The 23,009-nt window shown below is 41.4% G+C and overlaps 1 protein-coding gene across 1 annotated transcript in view; it reads left to right on the plus strand.

The window, feature by feature from the left end:
- LOC126185214 (serine-rich adhesin for platelets-like) overlaps positions 1-23,009 on the plus strand; it is a 504,218-nt gene that overhangs the window by 375,168 nt on the left and 106,041 nt on the right. Inside the window, exon 9 of the mRNA XM_049928096.1 lies at positions 7,874-8,010. Within this exon, the coding sequence (XP_049784053.1) occupies positions 7,874-8,010 (137 nt within the window). The remainder of the gene's footprint in view (positions 1-7,873; positions 8,011-23,009) is intronic.

The following is a 23,009-nucleotide window of genomic DNA, read 5'->3' on the forward strand; positions in this document are numbered from 1 at the left end:
ATGTGCTGCCTTGTCCAGCATGGAAGCTGAAGGGTTAGAAAGAGCAACCGGTGGCCTGTGATCCATGATTGAATGGGACTTAGAACCATACAAGAAGATGAGAAATTGCTTGAGGGTGAACACAATCAGTAAAGCCTCCTTTTCAATCTGAGAATACCTCTGCTGAGTGGGAGTTAAAGCGCTAGAAACATAAGCAATAGGTCATTCAGACCTGTCCACATGTTTGTGTGCCAACACCATGCCGACATTGTGTGAGAGGTATCTGTAGCCAACATGAGATGCTGACGCAGCTGAAAAGTGGCCAGGCAGGGAGCAGATTGGAGCTTTGATTTAAGCAAAGCAAAGGCTCAGTCACAAGTGGGAGACCAGAAAAAAGGCACAGTTTTATGAGAAGGCTCATGCAATGGCTAAGCAACAGTGGATGCATCCAGTAAAAACTTATGGTAGTATGCAACTTTACATAGAAATGCTTGCAGTTCCTTAATGGAAGTTGTCTGCTGTAAAGCCACAGTTGCATAGACATGGTGACACGATGACTTGACCCCTGTGCAAGAAACCTCAAAACTTAGGTACTCAGTTGATGGCTGAAAATATTGAAATTTGGCAAGATTGTACTTGAGACCCACAGACTGCAAAATAGAAAACAATGATCGGAGATTGCCAAGCTGTTCTAAAAAATGATGAAAAGTTGCTGGTGTGCTAGCAATGCCAAAAGGCAAGTGCTGATATTGGTATAGGCCAAAAGGTGTATTGACAACTGGAAGGCACCTAGTGGCCTCATCCAAGGGGAGCTGAAGGTATGCTTCCAACAGATCAATCTTGAAAAATAGTGGCCGCCTGAGAATTTTGCAAGTAGCTCATCAGGGTAGGCAAAGGGTATGTATCTATCATGGACTGTGCATTAATGGTGACACTGAAGTTGCCGCAGAGACAAAGCTTATCTATTGGCTTCTTAATGATGACAAGCCCATTCACTGGAAGAAACAGGGCAAATGATGTAGAGTGACATCAAACGGTCTAATTTGGGTGCGATAGAGTTATGCAACACAACAGGCACCTGTCATGTCCCAAAACAATTGGGGGGGGGGGGGGGGAACTCTTTCATGGTAATATGGGCCTGAAAACTACTAGCATAACCCAGCCCAGGGGAAAACAGAGACAAAAACTCAGAAGGTCTCCAGCTGCTGATACAGAACTTGATCTGACCTCATTGGCACTGGAGAAACTCAAAGCTTTAAATGCATCTAATCCAAACAGGTTTGCAGCATGGGAATTATCCTCAACAAAGAAGGTGAGAGAGCAAAAAGAGAGTTGGAAGATATGGGAACAGAGAACTGACCTAGGATCGGAATCTGCTGTTTATTGTAGCTAACCAACTTCTGTGAAACCTATGTGAGGTGAGGGGAGCCAAGCCCAAGCCCACATACATTTGTGTGTTTACTAAAGTCGCTGCAGCTCCTGTGTTCACTTGCATTTTTAGCAGTTTATTAAACACATGTAATTCAATAAACAATTTGTTTGGGGAAAGGGTCACTGTAAAGATACAGTTTATGTTCATCGGTACTACTGTGTCTGGCACATTTGAAGAGGAGTTGCGTACCAGTGCAATGTGGCATTTCTTTTGACACTTGTTGTAAACCACCCAATGCTTAGGGCACACAGCACGCTCATGTTGGATGAAGCAGTACAAGCAAGACAGAAGAGGAACATGCGGCTGCTGCTGTGGTGTGGCCTGTTGCTGCTGTGGCCATAACCAATGCTGCCCGTGCAATGCTGAGTTGAAGGTTGTACTGCTGTAGGAATTTCCCTGTCATCCTGAACACTTACAGCATGACTATCAGGAGTTGACTGAACAACTTCCGATACTTACCCCCATGCAGCAAGCTGATCACCTGCAGCCCATGACACTTAATAAGACTTTGCTATATTGGGCACATCTGTGATTGTCAGATTCTCACACTGATGTGATTTTTTGAGGACTTACCTATCTGGGACCAGACAAATAATAACATCATGCACTATGTGATCGGCATAGGATTTATGATGGGTACTAGTGACAAATTTATGATGGCTCAACCCGTGCAAATTGTACCCAAGGCGTTGTAATATTGTTTTGGACATTGCTGAAAATGGCAAAATTCTACACACATCGCAATGACATTCTTTTTGTCACAATAACAAGTTGAGAGAAGCTCGCAAATTTCATTAAATGATAAGCTGGCCATTACTTGCAAAGGCACATGTTGGTACAACAACTGATACATCCGCAGTGAAAGAAAGAAAGCCCTACTCAAGTTTGCATCGCCCACACGAAAAACCTGGAAATGTTGGCATAACCATGTCTCATGGGAGTCCCAGTCTTCAGCTGATTCATCATATGCCAGAAGGGCAACAGTTGCAGTGACAGCAGAGTAACCTGCCATGAACATACAGACACCACTTCATTGAGAGTGGTGGCAAGAACCTGCTGTTTTTCCATGTAAGCTTGCTGTTGGGTAATGAGACATTGGAGTATTTCTTCCATTGAAATGTTTGTTGGGTGACTTAGCACAGACACTAACACACAGAGAAAATGTAACCCCTAATTGTCACCAAGTTTGCTATAGCAACAATGTGTGAAACATAGTACTTTATAAAGCATCACATAAGATACAAGTTGTGCATTAGCAGTGAACACATTGCCTGGACAACAGTAATACAGCATAAAGAGTAAACTGAGCACTTGTTTGCAACTGCTTAAATAATGCTGTTTCTTTGGTGGCTCACTAGAGTGCACCAGGGGACCGACCTTGGTGAAGCAAGCCTGTGAACCATACGGATGCACGCTCTCTGAAATTGTGCACATCATGGGTGAAGGTACATCAGGTATTGAAAATTCGTTCGAAACTGAGACACTGCACAGATTGCCTGCTTATTGTAAGTAGTTCCTACCCATTAGACTGTCTGATTATGCTCTCAGGCCTGACTCAACCTTTCATTGCCACTAATGTTTCCAGACACCACTGCCAGAATTGTCACACTGGGTACATGGTGATCTCACTACTGGGAGAATGGAATCAGCAGAGGGCTGTGGCTTATGGGGAATATATATGAGAAGAATTAAATGATATGAATTGAAATGAAGTGACTGGATCAATGAGGGTGAAATCATTGAAAATATAATCCAATGAAATAATGTCAGTACATAACTATTCAGATATGCTGAACATGCAGTACAATGAATATGTTATGACAGCTGAAAATTTGTGCCAGGCTTGAACACAAATCTATACTCCCTACCTATTGTAAGCAGTGTCCTTAACCATTTTACATTGTCTGAACTCACCTCCAGGCATGACTCAAGTTTTTATTATCAATGATATTTCCACCTATGAATTCCAAACACTACTACAAGAAGGAAGAAAGATTTGGACTACAGCCTGTAGGCAAAGAGGTCATTAGAGACAAAGGATGAGCTCAGATTGGTGAGGGACCAGGAAAGAAATTGGTCATATCCTTTCAAGGAAATAATCCTGATTTTCCTTAAGCCATTTAAGGAAACTGTAGAAAACTTAAATCTGGATGCTCAGAGTATGCATCTGTTGCCTGACGATTGCACCACATTGCTCAACCTGTACCACCAGGGGTTCTCCTGTGTGGTATGTGGGATTAGCATTACGGGGGAATGGATCAGTGGAGGGTCATGGCTTTTCCTGCAGGTTCAGTCTATCTGAATAGTCTGCACTGATATCATTTTATATGATTGTGTCTTCACAGATTTCATTACCATCAATGCATTAATTTCATTTCTGTACATTTAGTTCATTTTGTGTACATCTCTTGTAGCAGGGTAAGCCATGGTTCTCAATCAACTCCAGTCCTCAGTGGTATGATTCCAACATACCATGTGGGGGAATGACAGGTAGCTGTGTTTGGAAATCAAAGGTGGAAACATTACTCGCAGCGAAAGTTTCAGCCAGGCCTGGAGACATGTTCAGGTAGCATAATAGTTAAAGATAAATGGGAAATCAGGGTTGAAGTCCTGGTCTGGCAGAAATTTTTCACTGTCTAAACAATCTAAAAATAAAATATCTGTGACTACTTTCATTAGTTTTAAATGATCATTCCTACTGTAGCTATGAAGATTAAAAATTTACTGCAATTTTGAATGAGTTATATTTCAAGACTTTTGATTATCGAGTACATCACATCCTCAGTTGCTAAAATTGGTAATGACCTGACAGAGTGCATTAGACTGCAGTATCTGCATCATGGAATATTAGTGAGCCTTGTGTGGTTGTCAGGTTAGTTTCTGTAACTTTCTATGTGAATGTGAGCCTTGATTCATACTGTGTTTTTGTTTAAAATGCAAAAAATAATGTCAAAGAAAAGTGTATCCTAATTAACAGATGTCAGCAGATTGACAGACATGTACAAAACATGAAGGACTTCTGCAACATCATTTTTCGCAAGAAGAGGTCATAACTACATTAAGTTATAAAAAAGATTGCTAATCACCATCTGCCTAAAGAAACAAAATGTGACACAAGTGTTGGCTTTTGGTGCCAATTTTGTTCATCTGGAGGAAATGAACTGGCTTGAAAACTGAAGTTCTTATCTGTCCTGTGTCAAGGGAGACACAGAAAAAGAGCAGAACAAGGTGCAATGAAATACCAGAGCCAGATTTGAAAGTGCCATGCATCGTAATCAGTGTCAAGGAAAGTGATACATTGACATCACAGAAATAGGTATCAATGGATGAAAATGAGAGATGAATTAAATGGAAGGGAAGAAATCAATGACACAACATGAGAAATCACTGAATGTAAACCATAGTAAAATACTTTAAATAAATATATATGAAGAAAAGGGTAGTCAGTCACTAGCATTTTAGTGTTGTAATACAGGTGTGAAGAGCCAGAGAGTGCTTGGAAAGCAATTGGTTTATGACAGTGTTCACAGGTGCATTGGCAGGCAGCTGTAGGAAGGTGCAGGACTATTCATAAGTACCTACAGGGTTTCAGAAGACAACTGTGTAAAAACTGCAAGTTGTACAGAAAATAGACACATACCAGTGGAGCATCTCTCTGAGACTTTTAATTCACAAGCTCATTGTCCCAGGTAGTCAGTGAATCTAACAACTGCAACCAGTGTAGTTTTATATGCAGACATTATACAGAAATACACAGATAGCTGACTGTGGTCTCTGCGGTTACCTGCTAGCATGTGTCATTGATTTCTTCAGTCTTTTGATGAATGATTCCCACACACACTTCACTTTCTTTGCTGCCAGGCCTGGCTGGCCTGTTTTCTTCACACCACATAAGCAGCAAGTTTCACAGAATGTGTTGTTTTTGAATGTTTTGTCTGTTGAAGTACTTACCTGAGATTTGGTACAAAAAGTCACTGAATCATCACACTATCTCCCATTTAGCAAATCTGAGGACACAAAAATGCATGCATTGCTGTTCATTCTGCCATTATGCCACAGTGTGTATTGTGAACCAAAGCTTGGGGGGGGGGGGGGGGGGGGGAGGGATTTTGTACTTGGCATGCAGTTTTCACACAGTCATCTTCTGAAACTGTGGACGGACTTACGAGTAACTCTGTATTAGGCCAATATTTGCAGTTCAGACAATCTCACAGATATATGAACAGTTTGGTAAGTAAACAGGTTTGCTCTGACAAGAACACTGCAGACTAGGAGCTAAGGAGGTACTGTAGCTCCAGATTGTGTAAACATTGCCAATTTGTTGATATCAAATGAGGATGTGATACTTTGTGGTCATAACAAGAACCTTCCTTAAATGACACATGGAAACATTAGCACATGAAGAGCCACTTTGAGGCAGAATACCATGGCTATGTGCACCTCAGAAAGTAAAGCAATGTAGGTGAGCATGAAACTGACTAAAGTGAAGCCAAATATCATAGGTTTACTTTTATATAGAGTAGAAAACTGAGTACTATTTGTATCATAGCTAGTTAATGACAGATGTTATCACAAGTGACTATACGTTTCATAGATTTTGAAATGAACGTGCAATGTCTGGAGTGTAGAGGGCATTCACACAACGTGATTGGAACGGAATGTATTGCGAAGACCATAATAGTATGTTATATGGATTGTCTGACGGGTGAAACACTGATCTTGAGGATACAAGTGGTTTTTATATGTTGTTCAGTTACTAAATTTAATCAATCCACCTGAGGTGGCTGCCCTCTTTAGAAGTTATGTTTACATGAGAGACATTAATCAGCAGGGAACCTGAGCCAAGGATCCACCTACATCCTTATGAGGCAACAGTAGTCGACACTATCACAATCAGGTGCTTTGTCATAAAGGTGTAGTCAACACATCCCCAAATGAATAAGTACTGTTTATGGCTTTATATGATAAAGGATGAACAAGTGTTTTACGTGAGTGTTTCACTTGTTTATGAATAATAAGTGCTTTACATATAATGTCTGTCATTCATTAGAATCTGAATGGATCCATACCATCATTCAGTTCATCTTGAATTATGGTAGTGCTGGTGACAGTGGGTTCATTTATCTGGGCTTTGAAATTTATTCATGGAACAGATTAAGGATATGGTTTTAATGTACAAAGTTTATTTGAAACCTGGAGCGTATTGAATGTAATATTATTCATTGCAGTAAATACAAGGCTGTAGGGGAGATAGAGATGATATATTTTGATGGGCTGTATCAAATAAGCCACAATGCTAATACTAGATGGTGTTTGTCCCGGAAAGAGGGGTGAGTAACATTTGCACCATAGCTGATAAATGATATAGCTCTTTCTCACAAGTGACTATAATTTCCATACATCATTCATTGGCCTCTAGAAGAAAGATGAGTCAGGTTGGTGGATGTTATTGCCATGGATGAATCACATAAAATGTTTTACACATTGGAGATAAAAAGAGTTTTTTCTCTTCTTGTCATTAGCTTTTAATGTCACAATGATAAAAATAATTTGTTCAAGTATTTTCCTGATATTGTTTGTTAAAGGAACAGACACTAAATTACATTGTCCATGATTTGAACCTGCTCTCATTATTGCAAGTCAGCATCACATGGTGCTCTGGGTGTGATGGCAGACATACATTTTCTTTACCTCCTCACATGATAAAGGATTTCTCTTAGTTCTTGTGTTATGATGATGGTTCAGAAAGGCAAGGTAATGTTTGTTGTGTACAGTGAATCCTTTTTATCATGTCTAGAGTTCTTTAGTTCATGGATTTTTGGGTATCACTTAACAAAAGGAGATGGGAAACACAATTGTCAGGAAACATATTCAGTCAGTAGGAGCTTTTGAAGGGAAATTTTGATCAAATTAGAATGCTGGATCAGGGAAATTCTGTGAGTGTGTGATAACTGAGATCTTCATTAAAATAAATATGGCTCATAATTATTTTCATCTTGAATGGTAATAGTAAAATTCCATGGCATGTAGGTCTCCTATTTTACTGATGCATGTATTGGCATGATGAAGGTAAGATATTCAGAAAGAAGAAAATGGAGGACAGAAAATGAAGTAATTGTGGGCATTACATGAAAATGATGACAAGTGTTCCTGCAGAACTGAGAGTCCATTGTACAGCACAATATTTCTGCTGGAAAATTTGAAATATACTATTTGTCTCTACATTAATGAGGGAGTGCAATATACAATCAACACAATTATTCCATTTTAGATTTATGCAGTACTGTTAGCAATGTGGAACAGGATACTATTATTTTTCAGAAGTTGTACAGAAGTGACTAATCCATGAATTTCCTTCTGTGCCTGTATTTCTCTCAGTCAATCTTTTCACAGGGTATAAAGTGTCATCAGACAGGGAGTTTTCAAAATTCATCACTTTAATGAGACTCTGTCAATTTTTAGGCACAGTATGTGAATGACAATGGCCTTGGAGGAATTATGTTTTGGGCTATTGACAACGATGATTTCAGAGGCAAGTGTCATGGACGTCCATACCCACTTATTGAAGCAGGCAAAGAAGCAATGCTCAAAGGAGTCAAGTAAGTATTTCATCTGGAAAGACTCAAACTGTAATATTGATAGTCTTTTGTCTAATATTGATAGTCTTTTCTCTTAATATTTCTTTCCAAATATTGAGCTTATGTCAGGCATCTCTGCTATGAGTTGTCAGGTGTGTTTTCCGTGGTGTTTCGATAGATAGTTGCAGTTTTGTTTCTGCATTGTGTGGATACACAGACCAAACAAATACTTCTCTTTGCTTGCTTTATGCATTATGCAATATCAGTGAAAATTGTTAGTTTCTTTCTTGTTACAAACAAATACATTTTAAACTGGAATTTTACATACTCATCCTTTAGATTAATCCTAAATTTTCCAGTAACTGTCTTCATGGAATTAGGCAGGTAAAGGTCATACCACCAAGGTATTGCCAATTAGTGATAGTCTGCAATGTCAGTAAAAATTCTGAAAAAAATAGTCTAGAATAAGATTGAGTACTTTTCAAAAGAAAACTCTTGCCAGTCATAAAAAACTAACATTACAAGAAATTTTCAAGGAAAATATTTATTTGCTCCAGCCTGTGGAAAAAGCCTGAAGCACTGGACTGAAAAAAACCATAAGAACATTTTCAAAATTTAAAGACTATGCAATACATATATTGCCATGAATGCATAAAAGTATTCCAAGATAAAAGATAAAATACTGTAAGAGGTATGAAACTGTTTCATGTGTGCAATGAACAATGTCATTGCTGATGAATTTGCATTGTGTTGGACCTTTTAGAAACTTCCAATTTGAAAGCTGCTGAGAAATTTCTAAAATTAATTTTGATACAATGGAAACTCCAGATTGGAATATCAACAATGTACAAAAAGACAGATTGCTACTTTTCATAAAAATGACATGTTAAGTTGCAGACAGGCACAATTAAAAGACTTATGCATAAGCCTTTGGACACAAGGCTTCATCAGAAAAAGAAAGAAAAACACACACCATTCATTCACACAAGCAAATACAATTCAAACACACATGAACACCTACTCCCTGCAGCTTGGACCAGAATGAAACAGTCTCGTGGAATTGTAGCAGCAGTCTGCCAGAGTTGGCTGTCGTATGTGCATGAGGTGTGCTTGCTTGTATGAATGAATGGTGTGTGTTTCTCTTTCTTTTTCTGGTGAAGTCTGTGGCCAAAACCTTATGTGTAAGTGTCTTTTAATTTTACCTGTTTGCAATTTAACATGTCATCTTTATGGAAAGTAGCAATATATCTTTTCCTACATTCTTAAAATTAATTTTGGTAAGATCTGAAATACTGTTATTCTATCATGTCACCTTTAAACATGATTTATTTATGAGAGACTCTGTGTATGGAAATTCAAGGGGGCTTGCATCCCACCACAAGTATTTTTGTTCTGAGGACTCACCTTAATAGATCCTTACCTCGTGAAAACATTATATTTGTAGCTGTTACAGATTCTTCATCACAGCATACTTGTACTTCCCCCAAAGTCTGATATACACTATATGAAAGTATCTGCAGATCTGCAGGTACTTTCAGGCTGCCATTTGCCTTGTACTAAATATATTTTGTGAACCCAAGTTTCATCCAAATAAACCATGGGGCTATCGTCCTCCATGTGCAAAATAATGCATATTCCTCAAAAATGTAGCTCCCAAGGTGGCACTATGCCTTCATCCCATAAGAAATTTGCATCCATTTTCAATTTTTCTGAAGTTAAAATCAATAGTTTTATAAGGCAAAGAATGGACATACTCAATTTTGTGTTGTAGTTGGGCATGGACTCTTAAGTGGCTGGAGGATACTTCCCTCTATTATAGTATTCTAACACAGTCCTGTGGACCAGTTTTTTTTTAATATTAAAGTCATCCATCTGAGTAAATCGGCTTCCCCATTTATATCCACTTCATAGTAAATAGAAGACAGCACTACCACCTACAACCTCTGAAAAAGGGACAAAACAGGGCAAGGCGTAAGGGGCCAACACATGCAGCTGTGAGTGTCTGGTTACATGACAGTGACTACTGTGTGATATTTGGTTTAACAATATGTGTTGATAGGCATAGCAAAACATGGCGCATAACCAGTACTCCAGCAGTCACAGAGTGGCACTGCTGCATTCTGGTAGCAGACAGATGAAATGGGGCAAGTTGAGCAAGGAAGACATGGTGAACAAATGTTATTAGAACTTTTGGTATCTCTTATTATTATCAAGTGAACTACCAACGGATTGAGAGTAATCCATGTAGATACAGTAATAATTCTGATGGAACAGGGTCAGTTTCAAAATGTCTTTCTTACATTAGGGCCTTCTGTTTCAATTTCTGTAACTACCACTAGTCATTTGCTGCTCGAGTATTGGTTATTCTTGTGATTTTCTGCCACTGTTAATAAATATTGTTAAACCAAATATTTCACTAGGCTACTGAATGGTCACATAACATTCTACTTTAAAAACTTTTTTTCTATGGAGAAACAAGTTGACATTCTCAGTTGATACTGACTCCTGCATGGAACATATGATGAGCAGTTTTTTTCCCTCCATCTGTGCTCCATGGAGACACAATTCCAAATATCTGTTGATACATTAGAGCAAATGCTCAAGAAGGATCACCCAATATGGCATCTTAAAAAGCATTCTTTATTTATTTTATTACTAGTTATAGATTTCATAGTAACTCCAGATTTAATAGTACTGTAATTTGGGTCTCCATAATTTATCATGTTCCTATTGTATTTTTCTTTTTTTAGCCATAAATAGCATAGTCTTTGTTTAGGGATTGTTATGCATCACTATAAAAATAATTAAAAGATATTTCATTAAAATCATCCTTGTCTATGCACTAACATATCCATGTTCTGATAAGGAAGTTGAAGCCTTCTGCAAAGAGTTATAGCAACTGATAAATCTCAGTGAACTCCAATACAAGTGACTGCTGAATCAAAAGATACAGAGAAAATAAATGGATACAGAGCTAGAAGAAAGATAAATTTAGCAGTAAGTTCAGCATGTTAGAAAATTGTGGTTGTACCGATGCAGATGAAGGAACAGTTATGTATCAAAACTGACTAGCCAAACAGCACAAGATGTTACATAAATAAAGAAGGCAAATAATGAGAAAATCCTAAATAAAACAAAACAACCATTAAAGACAAGGTGAGAAATTCAAGCAAATGATAATACAAGTATGATAGTATATGTTAAGTTAAACAAAACTGTTTGATATGTTTTGAAGGACATGTGCAAAAATTGAAAACTGGCAGGAATAATGATGCTTGAGATTCAAATTTTATCACTATTTAATATCTTTGGTGTCTATAAATGTTGCTCTCCGTACGTTCTCAAGGCAATTTTTAGAAGTACTGTGTTGATAACCTACAGTTCACAAGACTTCATGCATTTATGATATCATTTTGACGTTGCATGCTATGTCAAAGATGAAAAGAGCTGTCTATTGACTATGGTGATCATTTCGTTCACAACATGTGATGCGAACATGTCGTTCAAACCAATAACATTTACCTGAAGTATAGAGGACTGGAGGTTATGCTTTTTCTTTGCTGCAGGATATGTTAACCTTGAAGTTTCATTGTTTGTAAATGTGTGAAGGCCCACATTCAAGTTGACTGGACTGTGGATAAGGTAGAGATTAAAGCATTGGCAAGAATTAACTCCGAAACTTACGGAGAAAGTTCTACTATCTGTTATTTCATAATATACCTTCATAACCTCAACAATTGAGATGACTTACTGATTTACATGTAAAGAAAAAGCTGAAGTCAGCCAGCCTTGAGTTGAATAATGTATATGTTCAAATGTTCATCACGATGTCTCAACAAGATATGTTTCTGAAAACTAGTTTCAAGAGTTGGTCTGTAATTAGAAAGAGGCCTTTCTAGCAGATGAATTAAAGGAGCAGCTCATTTATATTATGCCCAATAAATAGATGCTGTTTCAAAACAATGATATATTGACATTCTCTCGAAAAATGCATTGGTATAGGTAAAATTTGTTGTAGTAAAATGGCAAAAGATGTTATACTGGTGATTAAAGATGTACGTTAAATAAACATGTTTGTTTGGAAAAGAAGTGTTCTAAAAGAACTAGTTTTTCAATTGTCTTGTATACTTTGTTGTTGGCTGAGACTAAGCTACCTTTTAATTCATTTGCAAATGCATTAGTCTTTTCTGTTCTTCTTATTCTGACTGGTCCTTTGTGTTACCAGATGTGTTTTGAATATTTATTCTAATTCATATTTCATGTTTAATTTGAAATTAATGACAATGACAACTCACTCCTAAGAGAGAGAGAGAGAGAGAGAGAGAGAGAGAACTCCTATGTGTACATAACATCGGATCTTACAGAACATACTTCTGTTAAATTAATAAAGAAGCCCCAGAAATGTTTTACAAATGTGAAAGGGGAAAAAAATATTTTTTGATCTGGCAAGATACAGATCAGCTTCTTAGCTACTTTGTTTTTGTTTTGATACTCCACAGTGATAACCATTATATGGATGCATGGTGTCTTCTTTTGGACATGGCTGATACTCCACAGTGATAACCATTATATGGATGCATGGTGTCTTCTTTTGGACATGGCTGAAAGAACAGATGCCACACATTCATATAATTGATTCACCTAGATGGGCAATTGATCCACCTTTCTTCACTACACGTGCACAAGTACATCCGACTTCCTACTGGAATAGAGAAAATGGACAGGGACTGCTGATAAGTGGCACTAGGTGGGAATGTGGGTTGGCTGTGAGGTGTGCTGAGATAGTCCACGCAGTTACAATAACAGTGTGTCCTGGGTGGTGCAGTGGTTAACCCACCTAACTAGAAATCAGGAGATCCTGGTTTTGAATCCTGGTCTTGTACACATTTTCGCCCATCACCACCGATTCCACGTAATGACTTGATGCAGCTGATATCAGTAATCCCTTTCTTTTCCTTTTTCTCCCTCTCCACCTTAAATTTACATGTAATGTGACCATTGCACGACACATATAAGCGAAATTTTGGCCTTTTTGTGGTAATTTTGACCTTATGAAGCTTTTAACCATCGATACATCATTACATGACATTTAATTATGACAAATTGTATCAAGAGTGACATATTTTTATCGATCTTCTCTATACCATTGCACTAAAATGGCATACTTTGGTAACAAGTAAGTTGCTATACAACATTACGGAATCCAGCATGCCATATGGTGTCTCCCAAGCATCCTGCATTGAACACTGATGAAAGTCGATAGCAGTTGCTGCAGTCTTTGAGAACTGTGTGCGACGTCAAAATGACATCACATTTGCACGAAGTCTTGTGAACTGAACATCACCAGTTTTGTGTTTTCTCTGTGCAGTGAGTTATGAATAAAGCTGTTCTGTAATAAATTACATGTTATGCCTGTGTTCTCATACCAGATCCCAACAGATTACAGGTCCAGGTTACATGATCGTGAAAAGCGTTATTTTTTGATTAGACAAAAACTTAAATTTATAAGGTAAAAGGTGCCAAAATTGGTTCATTGAGGACTAATTCACACTGGCCATCAGATCACATAATCTAAAACATCCTACAATGCATTTCAAATGGAAAAACTTACACAGGTCATCAATACCACTTCATGTCAGTATTTCTTGGGAAGAAAGTTTTGACTGTAACACTGGTGGGGAGAACTGCCAAAATCAGAAGCAAACTGATTTTCCTTGCACTCACTCATTGTGTAGTACATTATTTTGTGCTTCTGTGTCTTAATCTTTTATTCTACAAGTTTCTCTGTTTTTCTGAGAAATTGCAAATATTGCATGACAGATGGCAGATTTTTTTTCCCCTATTGGATGGACTTCCATAAACGAAGCCAGAAATCTGAAGTGAAACATGATTTATTTTTTCCAAAAAGAGAATAGAGATGATACATACATTGTATATACACTGAAGAGCCAAAGAAACTGGTACACCTGCCTAATATCGTGTAGGGCCCCAGCGACCATGCAGAAGTGCCGCAACATGACATGGCATAGACTCGACTAATGTCTTAAGTAGTGCTGGAGGGAATTGACAGCATGAATCATTCAGGGCTGTCCATAAATTCACAAGAATATGAGGGGGTGTCAATCTCTCCTGAACAGCACGTTGCAAGGCATCCCAGATATACCCACTAACGTTCATGTCTGAGGAGTTTGGTGGCCAGTGGAGGTGTTTAAACTCAGTAGAATGTTCCTGGAGCCACTCTGTAGCAATTATGGACATGTGGGGTGTTACATTATCCTACTGGAATTACCCAAGTCTGTCAGAATGCACAATGGACACAAATGAATGCAGGTGATCAGAGAGGATCCTTCGTACATGTCACCTATCAGAGTGGTATCTAGTGGTATCAGAGGTCCCATAACACTCCATCTGCACATGTCCCACACCATTACAGAGCCTCCATCAGCTTGAACAGTCCCTTTGGCTCTGAAAACCCATATCAATGATGTTTCATTGAATGGTTCTCACACTGATACTTGTTGATGGCCCAGCATTGAAATCTGCAGCAATTTATGGAAGGGTTGAACTTTTGTCATGTTGAACAATTGTCTTCAGTCATCATTGGTCCTGTTCTTGCAGGATCTTTTTCCTGGTGCATTGATGTCTGAGATTTGATATTTCACCGGATTCCTGATATTCACGGCACACTCGTGAAATGGTCATATGGGAAAATCCCCCCTTCCTCGCTGCCTTGGAGATGCTGTGTCCTATCGCCTGTGCACTGACTATAACACCACATTCAGACTCACTTAAATCTTGATAACCTGTCATTTTAGCAGCAGTAACTGACCTAACAACTGCGCCAGATACTTGTTGTCGTATATAGGCATTGCCGACCACAGCACCGTATTCCGCCTGTTTACATATTTCTGCATTTGAATACGCATGCCTGTACCAGTTTCTTTGGCACTTCAGTGTGAATAAGAACATAAATGGAAATGTCCACTTCTCAGCAATTTACCATACAGAATTGATCAAGAACATAAGTTATGAAGATAAAACCCATTGTCGTTGTTTCCTCAACTCTGATGATACTATACTCTGACTTTTTGTGTCACAGATGGCAGCCCAACTCATAACTTCACTTTCACCTTTCGGTACTGGTCTAAGCAGATTGACATTATGTGACGGTTAGCGTGTATACTCTCTGAAATTGACCTGACATGACAGTCTAGTGTGAATCACCCTTAACAAAACGAATACCTTATGGTGAATATTACTGATGCACAACAACTAGAAATGCTGTCATGTGACAATTATGACACATGGAGAATACAATATGAAGCGTCACTCATCAAAGACAACACATATCTGGAGATGCATACTGCAACCTGCTGTGGCTGATGAAGCTGAAGTGCTTTCCACTACAGAAGCTGCATACAAAACGTGGATTGCAGCAGAGGGAAATGAAAAAGCACACCTAATTTTATCCATCAATCTGACCGAGCTGAAGCAAGTAAAGAACTGAACTACATCATGTGAGGTGTGGCTTAAACTAGAAACAATGTACACTCCTGGAAATTGAAATAAGAACACCGTGAATTCATTGTCCCAGGAAGGGGAAACTTTATTGACACATTCCTGGGGTCAGATACATCACATGATCACACTGACAGAACCACAGGCACATAGACACAGGCAACAGAGCATGCACAATGTCGGCACTAGTACAGTGTATATCCACCTTTCGCAGCAATGCAGGCTGCTATTCTCCCATGGAGACGATCGTAGAGATGCTGGATGTAGTCCTGTGGAACGGCTTGCCATGCCATTTCCACCTGGCGCCTCAGTTGGACCAGCGTTCGTGCTGGACGTGCAGACCGCGTGAGACGACACTTCATCCAGTCTCAAACATGCTCAATGGGGGACAGATCCGGAGATCTTGCTGGCCAGGGTAGTTGACTTACACCTTCTAGAGCACGTTGGGTGGCACGGGATACATGCGGACGTGCATTGTCCTGTTGGAACAGCAAGTTCCCTTGCTGGTCTAAGAATGGTAGAACGATGGGTTCAATGACGGTTTGGATGTACCGTGCACTATTCAGTGTCCCCTCGACGATCACCAGTGGTGTACGGCCAGTGTAGGAGATCGCTCCCCACACCATGATGCCGGGTGTTGGCCCTGTGTGCCTCGGTCGTATGCAGTCCTGATTGTGGCGCTCACCTGCACGGCGCCAAACACGCATACGACCATCATTGGCACCAAGGCAGAAGCGACTCTCATCACTGAAGATGACACGTCTCCATTCGTCCCTCCATTCACTCCTGTCGCGACATCACTGGAGGCGGGCTGCACGATGTTGGGGCGTGAGCAGAAGACGGCCTAACGGTGTGCGGGACCGTAGCCCAGCTGCATGAAGATGGTTGCGAATGGTCCTCGCCGATACCCCAGGAGCAACAGTGTCCCTAATTTGCTGGGAAGTGGCGGTGCGGTCCCCTACGGCACTGCGTAGGATCCTACGGTCTTGGCGTGCATCCGTGCGTCGCTGCGGTCCGGTCCCAGGTCGACGGGCACGTGCACCTTCCACCGACCACTGGCGACAACATCGATGTACTGTGGAGACCTCACGCCCCACGTGTTGAGCAATTCGGCGGTACGTCCACCCGGCCTCCCGCATGCCCACTATACGCCCTCGCTCAAAGTCCGTCAACTGCACATACGGTTCACGTCCACGCTGTCACGGCATGCTACCAGTGTTAAAGACTGCGATGGAGCTCCGTATGCCACGGCAAACTGGCTGACACTGACGGCGGCGGTGCACAAATGCTGCGCAGCTAGCGCCATTCGACAGCCAACACCGCGGTTCCTGGTGTGTCCGCTGTGCCGTGCGTGTGATCATTGCTTGTACAGCCCTCTCGCAGTGTCCGGAGCAAGTATGGTGGGTCTGACACACCGGTGTCAATGTGTTCTTTTTTCCATTTCCAGGAGTGTATATGGCCAAAGGATCTGCTCGCATAACAACACTGCTTAAATGCCTCGTGTTTCACAAAATGCAAACTATTGATGATGTTACACAGCATCTTACTGGATTCTTCTATGCTGTGGACAACTTACAAGCAATGGGAGTTGACATAAATGGTGATCTGTTGACAAAACTGCTGTTTCACAGTCTTCCAGATAGCTAAGCTATGACAATTTTGGATATGCTATTGAACCCTGTGATAATCTACTAGATGTCAAGACACTAAATGTAAAAACTGCAGAAAAACACACAATGTTTTTCTGAACAGGGTAAACGTTTCATGAACAAGTCAAAAAGTGCTGTGAATGACAGTGGCAAATTAGAACAAATATCAAAACAAAAAAGAAGGGAAATATCTGTGTATAAATGCACTTTAGTAAAAAGAAGGACCACAAATATCATGAGTGTTTTTTCAAGGAAGAAACTAATTCTGGAAGCTGCAAACATAGTCAGCAAACCTCACTGCTGTGTCTCTGGCATCTAAGTTTTGTGTCTCCAACATTTTTTGGTGCATGGACAATGGTTACACATCACACATGTGCAATTATCCAAAAATGGTCACACATTTGACAGAAACGTAAGAGAATTTATGCTCACTGACAACAGAACTATGCAAGTAAGAGAAGCTGCCATACGCATCACAACTGCAGCCAGTGGCACCAACTTCATGATGCTAGAAAACACTATATACACGCCAATGTTCAGAAGCAATCTGGGTCATTGGCAAAGGTTGTAAACAACAGCCTCACAGAGACATTTGAGAAAACTCTTGCAGTTATATGAGATGCTAATGGTAAAGTCAAAGTGGTTGCATACAGTGTTGGTAACCTGTTTTATTTACAACAATATGGTCCTAAGATGTGTGTCGTTGCCAAGACAAAAGCTGCAAAATGTGATATGCAAATGTGGCATGCTCAATGAGGCCACTTGAAGTAGTGCTATATGATCAAAAATGAGTATGTGACAGGACTGACATTCAGTAATTTTTGAGAACAGGTCTCTCTGCATCTGTCGGTGCATGAAATGAAAATATATCAGTAAGTCATCTCAATTGTGGAGGTTATGAAGGTATATTATGAAAAACAGATAGTAGAACTTTTTCCATAATTTTCAAAGTTAATTCCTGCCAACGCTTTAATCTCTTCCTTATCCACAGTCCAGTCGACTTGAATGTAGGACTTCACACATTTACAAACAATGAAACTTCAAGGTTAACATATCCTGCAGCAAAGAAAAAGCATAACCTCCAGTTCTCTATATTTGAGGTGAGTGTTATTGGTTTGAATGACATGTTCGCCTCACATGTTGTGAACGAAATGATCACTAAAGTCAATAGACAGCTCTTTTCATCTTTGATATTGTTATAACTTCAAGTTGAACTAATACATTTCAAGGAAGACGCAATACATGAAAGTCACAGATCAATACACTTTAACAGTCAAATCCTAACTGAGTCCAAGTCTAGTGGCCGCTGGCTGGATGGCCGCTTAGGTGGCACTGCTGCTGCATGGCTGGCAGACAGCGCTGCATGTAGAGGACGTGCGTAACTGCGCGGCGGCACTTTGAAAGATCGGCGAGTCACGACACTTTTCCCCCCTTTGAATTTTTTGCACAGGTCTTGATGGAGATGGCCTGCAGTTTGCTAATGTCCATAGGTGTTGTTTGACTGGCCATAAAGTCTCAAGGAGGAGGCTTCCCATACGGATGGAAGTGTCCCCGATGATAACGGGTTGAGATGACAGGAGACGTGGAGGTTGAATCTGCTGGGGCCCCATGCACCAATCTGCCCATTGCGGCAAGTCCGGTTGTTAAAACAGGAGACATGGGAGATGTGTCCGCGTCCGTAGGAGAAGGAGGCGAGTAGAGGTGCTCCGACAGATGATGGTCATCTGGTTCCTGCATGGGCACGTGTGCTGGTGGTGTCAGTTCTTGTGCTGGCACCGATATGATGGTGAGCGGACTGTGTTGTGAGTAATGAGAGATTCTAGTATCCCGAGCGTCAGGTAGAGCCGAAGGTGGTGTAGCGGCATCCGGAACAGGCGTTGTCGGCACACGAGGCCAAAGCTGGTCTGAATGACGCACTGCAACACCCGTGTCCATCTGGATTTCATACAGGCATCGGACACGGTGTCGTACTCCATTTTGGCCGCCTGCCATATCCCAGTACCCATACAAGGTCGTCAGCGGTGAACCGGCCAAGTGAAGGCACCCGCGGCCATGAGGTGGAAGGCCGTGGAAGATGAAGTAGCGTGCGGGGCTGTCAGCCATGTAAGACCTCAGCCGGGCTGTGGTCGCCCATGAGGGTGAAACAGTAAGAAGCCAGAAATTGGAGAAGTGCATCATCAGCAGCAGAAGAAGTGAGGAGTTTCCTCATCTGAGCTTTAAATGTGCAGACCAGTTGTTCAGCCTCACTGTTTGACTGTGGATGGAACAGAGGGGCCGTGACATTCATGACGCCGTGATGGGCACAAAAATCCACAAAATTGGAAGAGGCAAATTGCAGACCATTATCAGTAACAAGAGTAGAGGGAAGGCCTTCCAAAGAGAAAATGCGAGCTGGAGCATTGGTGGTGGCCGCGTTGCTAGGCGACGTGCAATGGACAATGAAAGGAAAGTTAGAGTAGGCGTCAATAACGAGAAGCCAATAAGTACCTAGAAAAGGTCCCGCGAAGTCAGCTTGAATATGCTCCCAGGGCTTCTCAGGTGAAGGCCACGGTGACAAAGATGACTTTGGGGCGGCGGCCTGTGATGCATGAGGGCCGCAGGCAGTGACCATGTGTGCGATTTCAGAGTCGATGCCGGGCCAGTGCACATGACAGCACGCCAGAGATTTTGTTCGAGAGACACCCCAGTGCCCTTGGTGAAGGAGGTGTAAGACCGAAGCACGCAAAGACGCAGGTACCACAACATGCGGCGAAGCATTTTCAGTGGAAAGGAGGATACCACCATCCCTAACCGTGAGGCGGTAACGCAAAGCGTAGTAGTTCCACAACGGACAAGAAGTCTTAGCAGATGGATAATCTGGCCAACCCTTCTGAATGCAGCGTAAAACCCGGGAGAGAGTAGGGTGAGAACCCGTAGCAGCCGCCAGCCGGTCCCTGGTGATGGGGAACCCATCCACAACCCACTGCTCGGCAACATCCAGGTGGAAACACAAAAGTTCGTCCCTATCTAATGCCATATCAGGACCCATGGGAAGGCGAGACAGTGCATCAACATTTGCATGTTGAGCCATCGGCCGGAAATGAATCTCATAATTGAAATGAGACAATTAAAGAGCCCAACGCTGGAGGCAGTGTGCAGCCTTGTCAGGAAGTGACATTGATGGATGAAACAAGGAAACAAGTGGTTTGTGATCCATAACAAGATGAAATTTGGATCCATAGAGAAAAACACCAAACTTATGAAGAGCATAAATAATGGCCAAAGCTTCTTTTTCAATTTGAGAATACTTTTGTTGGGCATCTGTGAGCATTTTGGAGGCATAAGCAATGGGTTGTTCAGAACCGTCAGAAAAATGGTGCACAAGTATTGCACCGACCCCATATTGAGAGGCATCCATTGCAAGAACAAGATGTTGGCCAGGTTGATAAGTAGCCAGGCACAGGGCCTGTTTCAGCATAGTCTTCAGTTTCTGGAAAGCCACATCGCATGACGTGGACCAGTGAAAAGGCACGTTTCTATGCAACAGGCGATGCAACGGCTGAGCCACCAAAGCAGCAGATGGTAAAAACTTGTGATAGTATGCTATTTTCCCAAAGAAGGCCTGGCAGTTCCTTAACAGATGTAGGGCGAGGAAGGGCATCGATCGCAGCGACAGTTTGCTGAATAGGACGAATACCATCCCGAGAGAGTTGAAACCCCAAGTACGTGATAGATGCCTGAAAAAAGTTTGATTTCTGAAGATTACACCTAAGACCGGCAGTCTGTAAGACATGAATAAGTGTGCGGAGATTTTGAAGATGTTCGTCAGTGGTGGAGCCAGTGACAACAATGTCGTCCTGGTAATTTATACACCCAGGGACAGTGAGCAATAATTGTTCCAAGAATCGCTGAAAGAGAGCAGGGGCGCTGGCAACCCCGAATGGCAATCGTTGGTATTGATAGAGGCCGAAAGGTGTGTTAAGGACTAGAAACTGCCGGGAAGCAGCGTCGAGAGGAAGTTGATTATAAGCTTCTGACAGGTCAAGTTTAGAAAAATACTGGCCTCCAGCAAGTTTAGTGAACAATTATTCAGGTTGAGACATAGAGTAAGTGTCGATAAGGCATTGAGCATTTACAGTGGCTTTGAAATTGCCACAGAGACGAATATCACTATTTGGCTTAGCAACGATGACGACAGGAGAGGACCACTCACTGGAAGTGACAGGAAGCAAGACCCCTGAAGCAGTGAGACAATCCAGCTCCCGTTTGACCTGATCACGAAGGGCCACAGGAATGGGCCGAACCTGAAAAAGCTTAGGCCGAGCAGTGGGTTTGAGTGTGATATGAGCTTCAAAGTCGTTTGCATGACTTAACCCAGGAGAAAAAAGGGACAAAAATGTCGTCGACAAGGAATCCAATTGAGCATAAGGAATAGCATCAGAGACAATACTGACAGAGTCATCTGTGGAGAACCCAAAATCACAAAAGGCATCGAAACCAAAAAGATTCTCTACATTGCTATGGTCGACCACAAATATGGGAACAGTGCGAATGACAGATTTGTAAGATATCTCAGCATCAAATTGTCCCAAGAGAGAAATCTTCTGTTTATTGCAAGTCCGTAATTGTCTAGTGACAGGTGACAGGATTGGAGAACCCAACTGAAGATATGTCTGAGAATTGATGATAGTGGCAGCAGAACCAGTATCCACCTGCATGCAAACATCTCGAGCAAGTATTTGGACAGTGAGGAATAACTTCCCTGAAAGGGAAGAAGTACAATTGACAGACAACACAGAACCAAAATCAGCGTTATGTTCATAAACATCATGTATGCGGTTGGATTTGCAAACAGATGACACATGACCCTTTTTTTTTTTTGCATTTGTGACACACGGCCCAATGTTGTGGACAGTCTTCTCGTGAATGTTTCGTAAAACACCGCGGACACGAAGGAAGTTGCCGTGGGTTTTGCTGCAGTTTATTAGAAGTTTGTTTACGGTTAGGCCAAGGCTGTGCTTAGGAGTGTACTGCAGCCACGTCGGCCGGCGGAGACACGCCACACGCATCATCAACATCACACAGAGGTTGTATTTCCCCGACGTCGCCCCATGCCTCTATTTGCGCTCCAGTGGAGCGAGAAATTTCAAAAGACTGAGCGATGGATAGGACTTTATCTAGAGTCAGATTTGCCAACTGAAGGGCACGTTGCCTAACTTCTTTGTCGGGCGCCATTCGGATAATAGCATCCCGTACCATGGAATCAGTGTAGGATTCTTTGTGAACTTCAGTAACAAATTGACCCTTTCTACTGAGGCCGTGAAGTTCAGCAGCCCAAGCGCGATAGGATTGATTCGGTTGTTTTTGACAACGATAAAAGGCAACACAAGAGGCTACCACATGCGTTTGCTTTTGAAAATAGACGGACAGAAGTGAGCACATTTCAGCAAAGGACAAAGATGCAGGATCTTTCAAAGGAGCCAATTGCAACAACAGCCGATACATTTGAGGTGAAATCAATGAAAGCAACAGAGACTTACACGTTTGTTTGTCCGCGACATGAAATGCCAAGAAGTGCAGTCAAAGACGTTTTTCGTAATCAGACCAGTCTTCCGCCGTCTCGTCATAAGGAGGAAAAGCAGGTAGAGACAACGACGAGAGACGCCTCGCATTTGATGCCGCGACGAAATCACGAATCGCATTTGTGAGAAGCATTTGCTGTTCTATGAGACCTTGCAATAGTTGCTCTAAAGTAGCCATCGAAACATGTGGGTCAATGATGGAAAAGAAAAATCACTACCTCGTCGCCAATTGTTATAACTTAAAGTTGAACAAATATATTTCAAGGAAGACGCAATACATGAACGTCACAGA

The sequence above is a fragment of the Schistocerca cancellata genome, chromosome 4, assembly GCF_023864275.1.
Source record: "Schistocerca cancellata isolate TAMUIC-IGC-003103 chromosome 4, iqSchCanc2.1, whole genome shotgun sequence".
Taxonomy (NCBI): domain Eukaryota; kingdom Metazoa; phylum Arthropoda; class Insecta; order Orthoptera; family Acrididae; genus Schistocerca; species Schistocerca cancellata.